Source organism: Phyllostomus discolor, chromosome 5 (assembly GCF_004126475.2).
Source record: "Phyllostomus discolor isolate MPI-MPIP mPhyDis1 chromosome 5, mPhyDis1.pri.v3, whole genome shotgun sequence".
Taxonomy (NCBI): Eukaryota; Metazoa; Chordata; class Mammalia; order Chiroptera; family Phyllostomidae; genus Phyllostomus; species Phyllostomus discolor.
In genome coordinates, this window is record NC_040907.2 from 31,332,694 (window position 1) to 31,346,008 (window position 13,315).

At 41.0% G+C, this 13,315-nt stretch overlaps 2 protein-coding genes across 5 annotated transcripts in view; one reads left to right on the forward strand and one right to left on the reverse strand.

Annotated features, from left to right (window-relative positions):
• The window catches only part of GPBP1L1 (GC-rich promoter binding protein 1 like 1), a 46,121-nt gene extending 40,303 nt beyond the window's left edge, over positions 1–5,818 (reverse strand). Inside the window, exon 1 of one of the 4 annotated variants that reach the window (XM_028514227.2) lies at positions 5,671–5,818. The gene's annotated coding sequence lies outside the window, so the exon portion shown is untranslated. Of the gene's footprint in view, positions 1–5,141; positions 5,374–5,670 lie in introns of those variants that run through there. The other 3 variants (XM_028514226.2, XM_036026003.1, XM_036026002.1) reach the window with 3 other exon arrangements.
• A 1,003-nt stretch (positions 5,819–6,821) lies between these two features.
• Positions 6,822–11,811, forward strand: TMEM69 (transmembrane protein 69). Its single transcript, XM_028514232.2, has 3 exons — positions 6,822–6,909; positions 8,613–8,751; positions 10,799–11,811. The coding sequence occupies exons 2-3, from the start codon at positions 8,710–8,712 to the stop codon at positions 11,504–11,506; spliced, it is 750 nt and encodes a 249-aa protein (XP_028370033.1). The 5' UTR covers positions 6,822–6,909; positions 8,613–8,709; the 3' UTR covers positions 11,507–11,811.
• The last annotated feature ends 1,504 nt before the right edge of the window (positions 11,812–13,315 follow it).

The following is a 13,315-nucleotide window of genomic DNA, read 5'->3' on the forward strand; positions in this document are numbered from 1 at the left end:
GCAGTTTCTGAGAAGAGAAAATTTCAGACAAGATAGGATGAGAAAACGATTCACTAGTAACCAAAACCAGTACACAAAACCAGTGTAAACACAGCATTCTTACCTCAATTTTTGTAATATAATAAATATATACTAGAGAGAGAAAAAGAATAGGAAACAAACTACCTGAAAATTTAATATTCAGTGGGGGCAGGGGAATCCCCAAACGCACAGAATCACCTATTAAATTACCTCTAGTAAAATCACCTCATGAAGTTACCTCTATGAAGTTAGGAGAATTACCTTCTCCTAATCGCTCCCCCACAAAATCAATCTCAATCTAAGCCTCTATATCCAACTACCAATTTACAGGAAATCAGGAAAATCCAGTCTGTGGGACACTCGGCAGGACAAATGACCTGGGTTCTTTAACAAAGTGCAAGGAGGAACCCTGGCTGGTGTGGCTTAGTGGGTTGAGCCACTGATTGCTGGTCAGGGCCCATGCCTGGTTTGTGGGCATCAAGAGGCAACCGACAGATATGTCAATGTTTCTCTCCCTCTCTTTCCCTTAAAAACAAAACACAAGAAACCCAACTATGAAATCTTTTTAAAAAGTGTAAGGAAAAAAGCGAGAAGAAACACAAATTAAGAGGCTTGAAAGAACATCGGTCAATTACAGCGTATGGGACCTAAATTATGATTAAAAAAAAAAAAACAAACAAAAACAAACCACCCACACACACACACACCAAAAACCAAAACACTAGAAAAATCAACAGAAACATCTAAGAAAAACAAAACAAAAACTCCATGTGCAGGGATCTGTTTAGATTTCACTGGACTGGTAAAAGGATGTTCATTAAAAACAATTTCGGTGGATTGAGCGTGGGCCTGTGAACCAAAGGGTTCCCGATTCAATTCCCAGTCAGGGAACATGTCTGGGTTGCCAGCCAGGTCCCCAGTGGCCAGGTCCCCAGTTGCAGGTACATAAGAGGAAACCACACATATTGATGTTTCCCTCCCTCTCTTTCTCTCTTCCTTCCCCTCTCTCTGAAAGTGAATAAATAAAATCTCAAAACAAAACAAAACAACAATTTCAGGCAATTTAGCAATTATGAAGTGCTTATTATTTTCAGGCATTGTTTTAAGAACACTACAAATATCATTTCATTTATTAACCACAATAACCCTTTAAGGTACTACTGTCCCTATTTATCAGAGGAAGAAACAGGCACTGAAACCTCAACTAAAACTCTCCCAAGGTCATAAAGCTGTAAGTGGCAATGCTGAGATTCAAACCCAGGCTATAAAGTTGGTGCCCTTAATTACCACATCATACTATCTCTCTACATGATGTGATGGAAACAGCACTTTGGAATCTGATAAAACTGCTGAAATGCCCATCTCTCTTTACGTTATATAAATTATTTAACTTTTCAGAACCTCTGTACACTCAGTTGCAAAAGGGTTAATGTTTCAAGTGTTTTAAGGAATGACAATATATATTAGACCGCATTACAGTCTCTAGTTTACAAAGCCCACAATAAATGGTTCTCACTACCCTTCCTGGTAAAACTAATGAAAAAGTAGAGCGAATGATTTCATAAACACATAGCAGAAACAGTGGAACAGCTCTACCTTTTAATTAGCTAACCAAAGATCACCCAAACCAACTTTTCAACATATTTATAAACTCCAAGAATAGCAATAATTCAGAGAACAATATTTTGTACAATGAAATGCACACTTAAAATTAGAAACAGAAGTTTGCAATCTAAATGTAAAGTACAGCCAAACTTATATAAAGTTGATTTAAAAAACAAAACAAAACAATACAAAACCAAACTTACTCCACACAAACAGACCTATTGTTTGAAAGTTTACTAACACTTTGTTGATGCTGGTGATTCTCTAGCCTGATGTCTGCTTAGTATAAGGCAAAGTAGTTTTTATCATAGGAAAGGAAGGTAAATTTAATGAGTATGCTTAAAAACCAACTCCTTAAAAGACAGCCTTCTATGTTGTTATCCTGTGAATATTTGTGTGCTTATTTTGTTAAACTACTAAGTTACTTGGTGGCAGAAATGTTCTAAGGTCACCCAGATATTCCTAGCGCCTAGCATGCAGAAATTGGCACCATAAAGCCTCTAGCATTTCATAAAAGGAGAATGATTGACAAGTTTTTAAAAAAATATTTTATTTATTTGTTTTTAGAGAGAGGAGAAAGGAAGAAGAAGGAAAGAAACATCAGTGTGTGGTTTGTCTCTCATACGTCCCCCATTCGGGACCTGGCCTGTAACCTAGGCATGTGCCCTGACTAGGAATCGAACTGGTGACGCTTTGGTTCGAAGCCTGCACTGCGCTCAATCAACTGAGCTACACCAGCCAGGCTGATTGACAAGTTTTGTCTAAGAAAATGAAAAATAATCTGCCCAAAAGATCAATTAAAGGCTGTTTGCTTTAGTAAAGGAAAATAACTATTAGGACCTTTCAAATATCTGCCTAGTGTATTTGAAATCACCTATACAAATTCAATTTACTTAACAATAGCAATATGTTACTTCTTTAGTTGAGCTATGCTTCCAGACAAAAGTTTAGCTCTGCTTACTGAACTGTTATTTCAAGGCTGACTGTAGTCAGTTTTGTTTTGGGCAGACTTCAGTGGGAAATAAAAATCAGAGTTTGGTTTAGACATGATTTGGGCAGCTAGGTTCAGCAGAAACACGTATTAATTCCAGACAATAGAATTAATGGTCATTTATCTAAGCAAACCTAATTTTTTCCCCTGAGCTGAAAAACCATAAATACACCAAAATTTATTTTTTCCATGAATTACATTTCCAATTGGGATCGTTTAAAATTCTGTTGTGTGTCAAATTTTCAATAGTCTTATTTCCATGGTTCAAGGCGGCAGTAATAATGATTAATTAAGCAAATGACTTTTAGAAAGAGATTGCTTAACTTTGAATACAGGCTCTATTATCCACTCAATGATGAGTCTTAGGACTTATTTTCCTCAACTATAAAATTAGGGGGTAAAACAATATTTACCTCATAGGAATAACAAATTAATAAATATAAAATACTTGGAGCAACACTCCCTGGCACATTAGAGTTACCACTATTATTGTGTATACAATTCAATCATAAAAGTTTTGCAACCCGAAGTCTGATTCAGAATTGTTTTATCTTTACCTGAGCATTTAAAAATGAATTATAAGAACAAATGTACCCCAGATATCTTACTATTCCAAACTTATTAAAATGGTGGCATGTGACCTCCTCAGCCAAGCTTTTAAATAGCCACTGATGGAGAGAACTACGTATTTCAATTCATCCGAAATATAAAAGGCTTCACAGCACTTCCCCCCAAAATTTCAAGAGCTCTAAGATACTACCCAGAATCAACTGAAAGAATATTTGTATAAACATATAAAACCATTGAGTACCCTGAAAACAAACAAAAACAAAAAAACCTACAGTAAAGTCTCATCTAAATTAATGTCCAGTACATAACGATGGCAAAAAACAGACTTGTAATTTCTATAAAGCACTTTAAATGTTTTTTTTCTTGTTAAAACCACCAAAATAAGAATAACAAAAAAGTCCTAAAAGAACTGACAAAAGAAAACTTTTGTGTAGAAAGAATGTAGGAAGGTAAACTGAAACTCACTCCCTAGGGAAGATGACAGTTTATTTTACTATTAATTGCAAAGTTCTCATTCACATTTTATTATCTTTTAGACAGACTGCAACTTGAAACTCAAGCACCTTCCCAAACACTGAAGTTAACTGTTTCTTGTTTCCATTCTATGCCTTTTTGTTTTTAGTTAGACTTCTGGATTTTATGGTTAAAAAAAAAAAAAAGCAAACAAAAAGACAGTCTTGTTTAAAAGGGCAAAAAAATCAGGCACTCCACAGATGAAGTTTGTTTTCAGTTGTCTACACGCTTCTAATAAATGTCCCAACCTTAACAGCACGGATTCCCTTTCAAGTATTACACATAAAAGACTTTAGAAAGAGCCAGCAGTCCACCAAATTACAAATCTAAGTCTACTGAAGACTACAAGTCACTTTACTTTTGGATGGGGTTCTGTTACTAAACTATAACATAAATCACCCATGAACTCCGTTTTTCCCAAGCAATAAATACCAACGTTAAGAGCAAGTATTTCAACAAATATGACAAACCAACCTCGGAGCACAAAACTGGCTGATTAACACTACAGGGTAATTTCAAAACTATAAGCAACTACAACAAACAAACCCCGCACCCACTCTTATGTAAACTTCTGGAGTAAGCAAAGTTGTTTGGCCTCACCTTGCTTTTCACCTACCAAGGACTCTTCAAGATAAGACATCAGTTGCAAGAAGACCAAAAGATCAAAAGATTCAGTTGTTGTCCCCGTAAGCGGAACAACTAAAAATTTCAGACGGCTTAACGTATTTAAGTTACCGAAGCTCTGGGCACTTCCCCAAGCTACAGCCATTTTAGATTCAGCCTTTCTTTTGAATTTCACGGCGGGGGGGGGGGCGGGTGAGGAGTGAGAGGTAGATTTACAACAGAAATAAATTTTTCGTTATACTTCAAAATCTACCAGCCTTTTTTCGGTGGTGGGGGAGGTAGGTGGTGGATAGACAATCTAAATTAACGAAAATGCCTCGCTACCAAGGAAAACCAGAACGCTGGGGGCTTAAAGGATTTTCCCCCTTCACATACCCCACGTTTGACTTACACAAATATTTCCTTAGATTTTCCTTCATTGGAAAAAAGCCGTTGGCTCTAATTTAAGAAGAAAAGGAAAAAAAAAACCCACGTAAACCAAGTCACTCAACCGCCAAGGCGAATTTCGCCTGGAGAGGAGCCAGAGAGCCGCAGGTGAGAGTCCCGACCCGCAGACCAAAGTTAAAGTAGGAGCACTCTGGCGGAGGACACGGCGACGCTCGCGCTGAAAGCGCTGCTCGCTGGGGGAGGTGCGCGGTGCGAACCGCGAGACCCGTGGGCTCCGCTCTCCTTCCCGGGACCTACCTACACCCAACCACCTGTGCTGAGAACCTCCTTTAACTTGTTTTAACAGCCGGCCGGCCAGGCACCGGGCGGAGTCCCGCACCCGCAAGACCCTAGATCTCCTATTACCCCACGGTCTGGAACTCCTACTCACCAGGCAGCAGCCGGGCTACGGCTAAGGACCAAACGCGGAGTCTGAAGATGCGTCCTCAGCTTCCTGATCCCGCAGAGGTGTAGAGCCCACAACCATAACAAAGCTCTTCCCAAAATGGCTGCCCGGCCCACAAGACCCAGGAGGGGCAGAGCGGGTGGTGGGGGAGGAGCGATGACCAGACCAGCCCGCCCCCATTCGACCCCGCCTCACACACACCCACCCACTCCCACCGCCCACTGGGAACGCGAGCGCACGCGCCCTGTTCTGATGACCCTGCCCTCGCCTCGCGCCGCCAACGTTCGGGCGCGAGAACGGCAGTTATTCCTCGCCCCGCCCCCCAGCTCCCTTTCCCCTCGGCTAGAGGCGGCGGCCATTCGAGTTTAGTACTCCCCTCATGCCCCAGCCCAACACTAGGGCCTGGAAGCGTGTCAGTGATTGGGTGGTGTGTATGTGTACCCGGTTTTCCCCGCCCCTTCGTTCTTTACCCTCCCACACCTCACCTCTGAGCAAGTACCCATCTCCAAATTACCTCTACAAGTACTAGCAAATCGGTTTCGTAGGAGCAAGCGATTACCGACCCTTTCCCACCTTCTGCTCCTTCACGTGCGCGTATCGCTAAGACTCCAGCCCCCAGCGGACCACAGCACCCAGCTCTACAGGCCTGCGCGGTTGAGCCCAACGCACTACCCGCTGGGAGTAGTAGTTCCGCTAGACGGCTGGCGTCACGCCCCAGACTCAGCACAGTGCGGTTTCTGGCTTCACTTCCTGGCGGAGAAGATGTTCTCCGACCCAAAGTCTCATTGGGTATAGCACGACGGGAAGGGGCGGTGCTGCTATGACAGACAAAGAAGGAAATAAAAAGTGAAAGCCTATGCCGACTGCAAGTGATTACTGTTATGCAGAATTTGCTGTGAGCCCCTCCTGCACTGGAAGCTAATGTGATGTCCTGTGACCAGAAAGTTAAACTATCCAGATGGAGGAGGCATGGAGGAACTGGCCCCGTGGGCTCCTTGAGCTGTCCTCTTGTCTTAAGGCCGCTCAGATTGCTTGGTGCTGATCCCCTTTGATAGACTGTAAAATGGAGGCCCCGAGAAGGGAGCGGACTTGCCCAGGGTCACACAACCGACAAAAATTAAAGTGAAGGGGACGAATGATTTTTTCTGAATCACCCCTAAAGTTCTTACCACCACACCTTTCATGGAGGTGAAAATCTTGCCTCTTGTGTTCGTTATTTCTTAAGTTTCCAGGTCCCAGCAAAAGGAAGTAGCTTTTTAAATTTATTTTAAGTAGTATTAGTAATTTAAAACCCTAATGCGCAGATGTGTCCCGTCGATCCTAGAAACCCTGTTGTTATGCAAACTAAAAGGTAAGTTTCAGAATTGACAAGCAAATTGACCAAGTCAAACTTAGCCTAGACTCTAAACCTTTCCTACCTTCTTCTATCATCACTCTGAGATTGTTTCAGGAGTTGCTCTTTACCTACCCGAACTGGCTGGGAAACCTAGAATAGAGAGAGGCAAAGATTGTTCAGCTACTTTACAGACTTCAAAAGTCGGGTTTCCCTAGAATTAAGAGAATGGACCCAAGACGGAAAGGAAAGCCCAACATGGGAACCACTTTGCGCTGGTTCAGTCCCCACCCGGAATCATTTTTTTTCGGCTGTCAGGAAGTTGGGGACTATCTAATCCTACTTGCCGGAAGTTCCTTTTCTGGAGTACCTGGTTGTTCTAGTAGCTCAACTTTCCGTCTTCCCGCGCAACACCCGCAAGTGAGTAGCGGGGCAGCTGTGAGAGGTGCAGGTTGAGAAGGGGGGTACTAAGAGTTGGCAGTAAGCCAGAGCTGCGGGCATTGTTGGGGAAAGTTTACCGTGGATCATTGTGTCCAGACCCCACATCCTTTCTCAGATGTAGCCGCTGAGGCTTGCAGTTTGCAACTTTTTCTTTTGGAGCAGTGTACATACTGAGCGTTTTCTCCTGAATTGAGTGGATTAGCCCTTGGATCTGTCCTTAATTCCTTCACCAGTTGGCCGTCCCCAGGTTTTAGGCTATCATTTATTCGCTTTAAGACCTGAGTTGGGAAGCATGTATCACAGCGCGCAAGGAGTTCTGAAGGCGGAGGGAGCGCTGAGATTTTGAGTGGAGTGGTCCAGAAGGCCCATACACTGGTGATTTTGAGCAAGGGTGTGCGTGGGCCCTGCACATAAATGTGTGTCTGGGGGTCAGGAGGTGTATGTGGTAGATTTTTTTAAAAGATTTTATTTATTTATTTTGAGAGAGGAGAGGGAGAGAAAAAAAAAACATCAATGTGTGGTTGCTGGGTACCGTGGCCTGCAACCCAGGCATGTGTCCTGACTGGGAATCGAACCTGCGATGCTTTGGTTCACAGCCCACACTCAATCCACTGGGCTATGCCAGCCAGGGCTGTGTGGTAGATTTTAAGACTTACTCAGAGGCTCAGCAGAACTTTACTTCCTATTTGCTTCCTATGTATAGAATGAAGACATTGACCAGTATACAGGAGTTCTCAGATCTGTGATCAAGAACTTAGTCCATTAAAATTGTTAGTGAAGTGGCAACTCTGGCTTTTGGATTTTTTTGACACCTCATTCTCCAGGTTAAGAATGGGATTCACATTCTCAGTCATGTACTGGTTGCTTATATTAGACAGGTTTCTTAACTATTCCCTCTTGTGTAAGGAGGAAATAATAGCTGATATTTTTTTTAGTGCTTTCCCTGTGTCAGGGACAGTTCTCAGCTCTTTATGTGTATTAACTGATTTAGTTTTTACAACGACCCTGTGTAGTTACTATAATCCTTATTTTTTAAAGGTAAGTGAACTGCACCATAGCAAGATTATATAACTTGCCCAAAGTCATATAGCTAATAAGTGGCTGAGCCAGATTGTTTGATTCTAAAGTCTGTGCTCTAGCTTAACAGGTTATACAGTCTCTCAGCACCAACCTGATGCGGTTCTTGTATTAAATGAGTTAATGCATGTAAAACATAAGCTACACTGTGTGGTTGACAGCTGAATTGTATTACTGTGTCATCATTTTGAGCTGTAAAGTCCTAAAATAGATAACTAAGTGGGGAGGGGAGAGAACAGAGATGCTATGACCTTCAGTTTAAAGATGAGAAAATTGTCACTTCAAGGAAGCAATTTATCCAGGGCCATACAGCTGGGAAATGATGGAGGTACACACCCCCAACAGAGGACCTGGTCTGCAACCCAGGCATGTGCCCTGACTAGGAATCAAACTGGCAATTTCTCAGTTTGCAGGCCTGAGCTCAACCCACTGAGCCACACCAGCCAGGGCTGTGCATTACTCTTTTCAGAGAAGGAAAGGATCTATTAAGATGTTACTGAGTTTTTGAAAACATTAGTTAATGATTGTTCTCAAAGGAAACTTATATGGAAGAAATTCTCATTACTTTTTGAAGAAAATTAAGTGACATCTTATTTTGTACACAGCAACATGCTTCTGATTCATCTCGCCCACTTAGTTGTAAAAACACATTAATCAGAACTACCTGGCATCCTCCTGAGCAAGACTTCATTTGGGCCCAGTATGCTTCACTTCATCCAGAAGTTTTCTCAAGCATCTTCAAAGGTTGGTTTATTTCGCAAATATTTGAGCATTACTTGCCAGGCATGGTTTGGCTGGCAAATAGCAGTGAAAAAGAGGACAAAAAAAATCCTATCCTCATATATTTAGGGGTGGGGATGGGGGTAAAACACAAAAAAGTAAAATATTTAATATGTCAAGTGGTAAGTGCTGTGGAGAACTATAAAGCAGAGGAAGGGAACTCATTGTCTACAACAGACTTGCGATTACACTTTTTATAAACAGGGTGGTCAGAAATTAGGGAATGAGCCATGCAAGTAGCTCAGGGAAGAACAATCTAGATAAAAGGAAAAAGGAGGCCCCAAGATGGGATTATTCCTAGCATTTTGAGAAATTACCAACATTCTTAAATAACTGTTTCATTTTTCCTTCCATCTAACACTTCTTGAGTTACCGTTGATCTGTTGGTTGAAGTTTGGAATCTGCTCACTAAAGCACAGAATCAGCAGGGAAGGTTATTTGGCCATATAACATGAAAGGCACTAGGGACTCTTTTAAAAGCAAAGAAAAAATATGCCCTTGGCTCTCAAGTCTACTCAGACAAGTACACACAATTTTAATTCACTGTGAGAATTATAATGGAAGTGCACATAGGGTACTTGTAGGAGGATTAAACCAGGTGGGACAAAGTTTTAAGCTGAATTTGGAAAGACAAGTTCCCAGATAGTAAAGTAGTATGCCAGTATTCTAGGCAGAGACATAAAAAAACATGAAGCTATGAAAAGTGTCAAGTGTTCATAAAGCTAAATTGGAAGGTAGATTGCTTTTCTCTACATAAATAGAATACCTGCCCTGGCTGGTGTGGTTCCATGGATTGAGCACCAGCCTATGAACTGAGAGGTCACTGATTCGATTCCCAGTCAGGGCACATGCCTGGGTTGTGGGCCAGGCCCCCATTTGGTGTGTGAGAGGCAACCAATTGATGTCTGTCTCACACATCAGATGCTTCTCTTTTTCCCTCTTTCTAAAAATAAATAAAATCTTTTAAAAAATATTTAAAAAACCCTGGCTGGCGTAGCTCAGTGGATTGAGTGCAGGCTGGGAACCAAAGTGTCCCAGGTTTGATTCCCAGCCAGGGTACATTCCTGGGTTGCAGGCCATAACCCCCAGCAACCGCACATTGATGTTTCTCTCTCTTTCTCTCCCCCCCCCCCCTTCCCTCTCTAAAAATAAATAAATAAAATCTTAAAATATTTAAAAAACGTTTACAAATATTTAAAAATATTTTTTATTTATTTTTAGAGAAGGAAGGGAGGGAGATAGAGATAGAGACAGAGAGAGAGAGAGAAACATCAATGTGCGGTTGCTGGGGGTTATGGCCTGCAACCCAGGCACGTACCCTGGCTGAGAATCGAACCTGCGACACTTTGGTTCGCAGCCCGCGCTCAATCCACTGAGCTACGCCAGCCAGGGCTAAAAAGTGTTTTTAAAAAAGAATTCCCAGTGATCAATGCAACTGCTTTTGCAATTTATAAATAGGAGAGGCAGTTTAGAATATCAAAAATGAACATCTAGTCTTTACCTGTTCTTTGAGATATTTTTCTCATGGGATAAGATTAACGGTAAGCCAAAACATTAGTTTCTATTCAGTAGTTTCTTTTGCATTTTGTATAGCTCTTAATAGTCTTAGCCAGCAATAACATCACGATGTAGTCCAACCTTCCTGTAAAGTTCAGTGTGCTAACAGAAAGTAGATAATTTGTTTTCAATTAATTTTTAAGCCTTTTTAAAAAAGATTTTATTTATTTATTTTTAGAGAGAGGGGAAGAGGAGAAAGAGGAGGAGAGAACTATCAATATGTGGTTGCCTCTTGCACGCCCCATATTGGAGATCTGGCCTGCAACCCAGGCATGTGCCCTGACTGGGAATCGAACTGGCAACCCTCTGGTTCGCAGTCCATGCTCAATCCACTGAGTTACACCAGCCAGGGCAATAATTTGTTTTTATATTGTTTTATGTTGGAATTAACTAAGACATTGGTGATTTTTAAAAAAATACCTGTTTTTGTCTTCTGGTTCTATTTTCTCTGTAGATGCTGAAGTACCCTTTCATGGTCGGACTAGGAGCCAGCAGGAGAACAGAAATACTTTCTCTCAAGACATGTCTCCAGCAGAACTTTTCACCTTTGTTTCTAAGGCCTTTGCCCTTCTCATCCTTTCTAGTGTGTATGAACAAGACACAATACTATCATACTTCTCCATGCAGCTTTAAGAAGAAGCAGCCAGTCCTTCCAGCCAGGCCACCAAAAACTATCATGTATCTGCCTGACAGCCCAAAGCCAGCATTATATGTATCTCTGGCGGGACTAATCCCCTTCTTTGCACCACCACTGATCATGCTGATGACAAAGACTTACATCCCCATGTTAGCTTTTACTCAGATGGCTTACGGAGCGAGTTTCCTATCTTTCTTGGGAGGGATCAGATGGGGTTTTGCTCTGCCAGAAGGTAGTCCAGCCAAACTAGACTTCCTCAATATAGCTGGTAGTACAGCTCCTGTTGTGTTTTCATGGTTAGCCTTCCTTATTTCTGAAAGGCTCAGTGAAGCTATAGTCACAGTAATAATAGGTTTGGGGATAGCATTACATAATGAACTTTTTCTCTTGCCACATTATCCTAACTGGTTCAAAGCCCTGAGGATAGTAATCACTTTAGTCGCCTTTTTATCATTTGTAATCACTTTACTACTTAAAGATACTTATACAGAGAAAGGACCCAAGAGACTTGGTCAAGTAGAATAAGTATAAAACTACCCTGTAGATGATGTTAGCATGTTGGTTATAAGCCTTGTAAGTTGTTTTGCATCTCCTTTTTCTTCTACTACTGTGTAACTGTTTCCCACCAGTGATAATTTATTCACATTTTTTTTTCATTTCTAGAAATCTTTATTTCAAAGGACCTATATGATCAACAGCATGAAAATCCTTAACAAGTCCTTTCCATGTCATATTAGGTTACAGTTCTCATGCAGTCTTATGAATTATATAGTTGTCCACTCATACATTTCAATGTTTTAATTATTTTGAAAAATGTAAAATAAAAAAATGAAAAAAAATTCCTTTTGCTAGAGCCTATGATCACTGAAAAAATATACAGAGTCTCCTGTTTCAAGAGAATAACTTCAATCCATGAATGTCTGAAAATAATATGTGGTTCCAGGGTGGAGTTTTCATTTCAGTTGCCCCTGGTAACTACATTTCCAAGTTCATTTTACCTGGTATAACTTATATTAGCTGAAAGATCTTTGGCTCTCAAGTCATTTGGGAGTAGTGTCACAGGACAAGTCATGTTTAAAAAGATGGATGCAGCCCTGGCTGGTATAGCTTAGAAGGTTGAGTGCGGGCTGCGAACCAAAGCATTGCAGGTTGGATTCCCAGTCAGGGCACACGCCTGGGTTGCGGGCCAGGTCCCCAGTGGGGGCCACAGGAGAAGCAACCACACATTGATGTTTCTCTCTCTTTCTCCCTCCCTTCTTGTCTCTAAAAATAAATAAATTTTTTAAATTAAAAAAAAAGATGGATACATTTTCCAGTTTTTATCAGGATATTTAGCAGAGTATAGATGCAACTTACCAACAAAAAAACACCAGTGGGTCAAAATTATTTAAAGAATAAAGCCACTAATGCAAAAAACTAGGAAAAGTCAAACTGAAGCCATCTTGATATTCTAATGAAAGGGGCTAACTGTCTTTACATGTTTTTTTTAATTGTTTACTCTATTACAGTCATCCTTATTTTTTTTCCCTTATCCAGCCTACCCCTCTCTCTCACAGTCAATCCCCTCTCCATTGTCATGTTCATGAGTCATTCATTCATGTTAATCATTAACATTAGTCATTAGTCATTAATCTCTTTCCATTCCTTCTACTACTGCCTTCCTCTCTCCTCCCTATAGCTGTCAGTCTGTTCCATGTTTCTATGTCTCTGGTTCTATTTTTTCATTTGATTCTAGTTATAAGTGAGGTCATATGGTATTTGTCTTTTGCTGACTGGTTTATTTCACTTAGCATAATAGTCTCCAGTTCCATCTGTGCTGTTGCAAAAGGTAGGAATTCTTTCTGCTGCATAGTATTCCATTGTGTAAATGTACCACAGTTTTTTAATCCACTCATCTACTTATGGGCACTTGGGCTGTTTCTAACACCTAGCTATTATAAATTGTGCTGCTATGAATATAGGGGTGCATAAGTTCTGAATTGGTGTTTCAGGATTCTTAGGGTATATTCCCAGCAGTGGAATTGCTGGGTCATAAGGCAGTTCCATTTTTAATTTTTTGAGGAAATTCCATCCTGTTTTCCACAGTGGCTGCACCAGTCTGCATTCCCACCAACAGTGCACTAGGGTTCCTTTTCCTCCACATCCTCACCAGCACTGGTTAGTTGATTTGTTAATGACAGCCATTCTGACAGGTGTGAGGTGATATTTCATTGTGGTTTTAATTTGCATTTCTCTAATGGCTAGTGATGTTGAGCATGGTTTTACATGTTAACTCACAGAAAGCTTTTTCAAAACAGCTAAAGCATTACCTTAGAATTCTAACTTGAAAATCTT

What these genes read in the sequence shown, in the direction of transcription:
- TMEM69 (XM_028514232.2), top strand. Translation starts at nt 8,710, where the DNA reads ATGCTTCACTTCATCCAGAAGTTTTCTCAAGCATCTTCAAAG. An exon ending in TTTCTCAAGCATCTTCAAAG is followed by an intron (nt 8,752 to 10,798) that starts GTTGGTTTATTT and finishes TTTTCTCTGTAG; the next exon opens with ATGCTGAAGTACCCTTTCAT.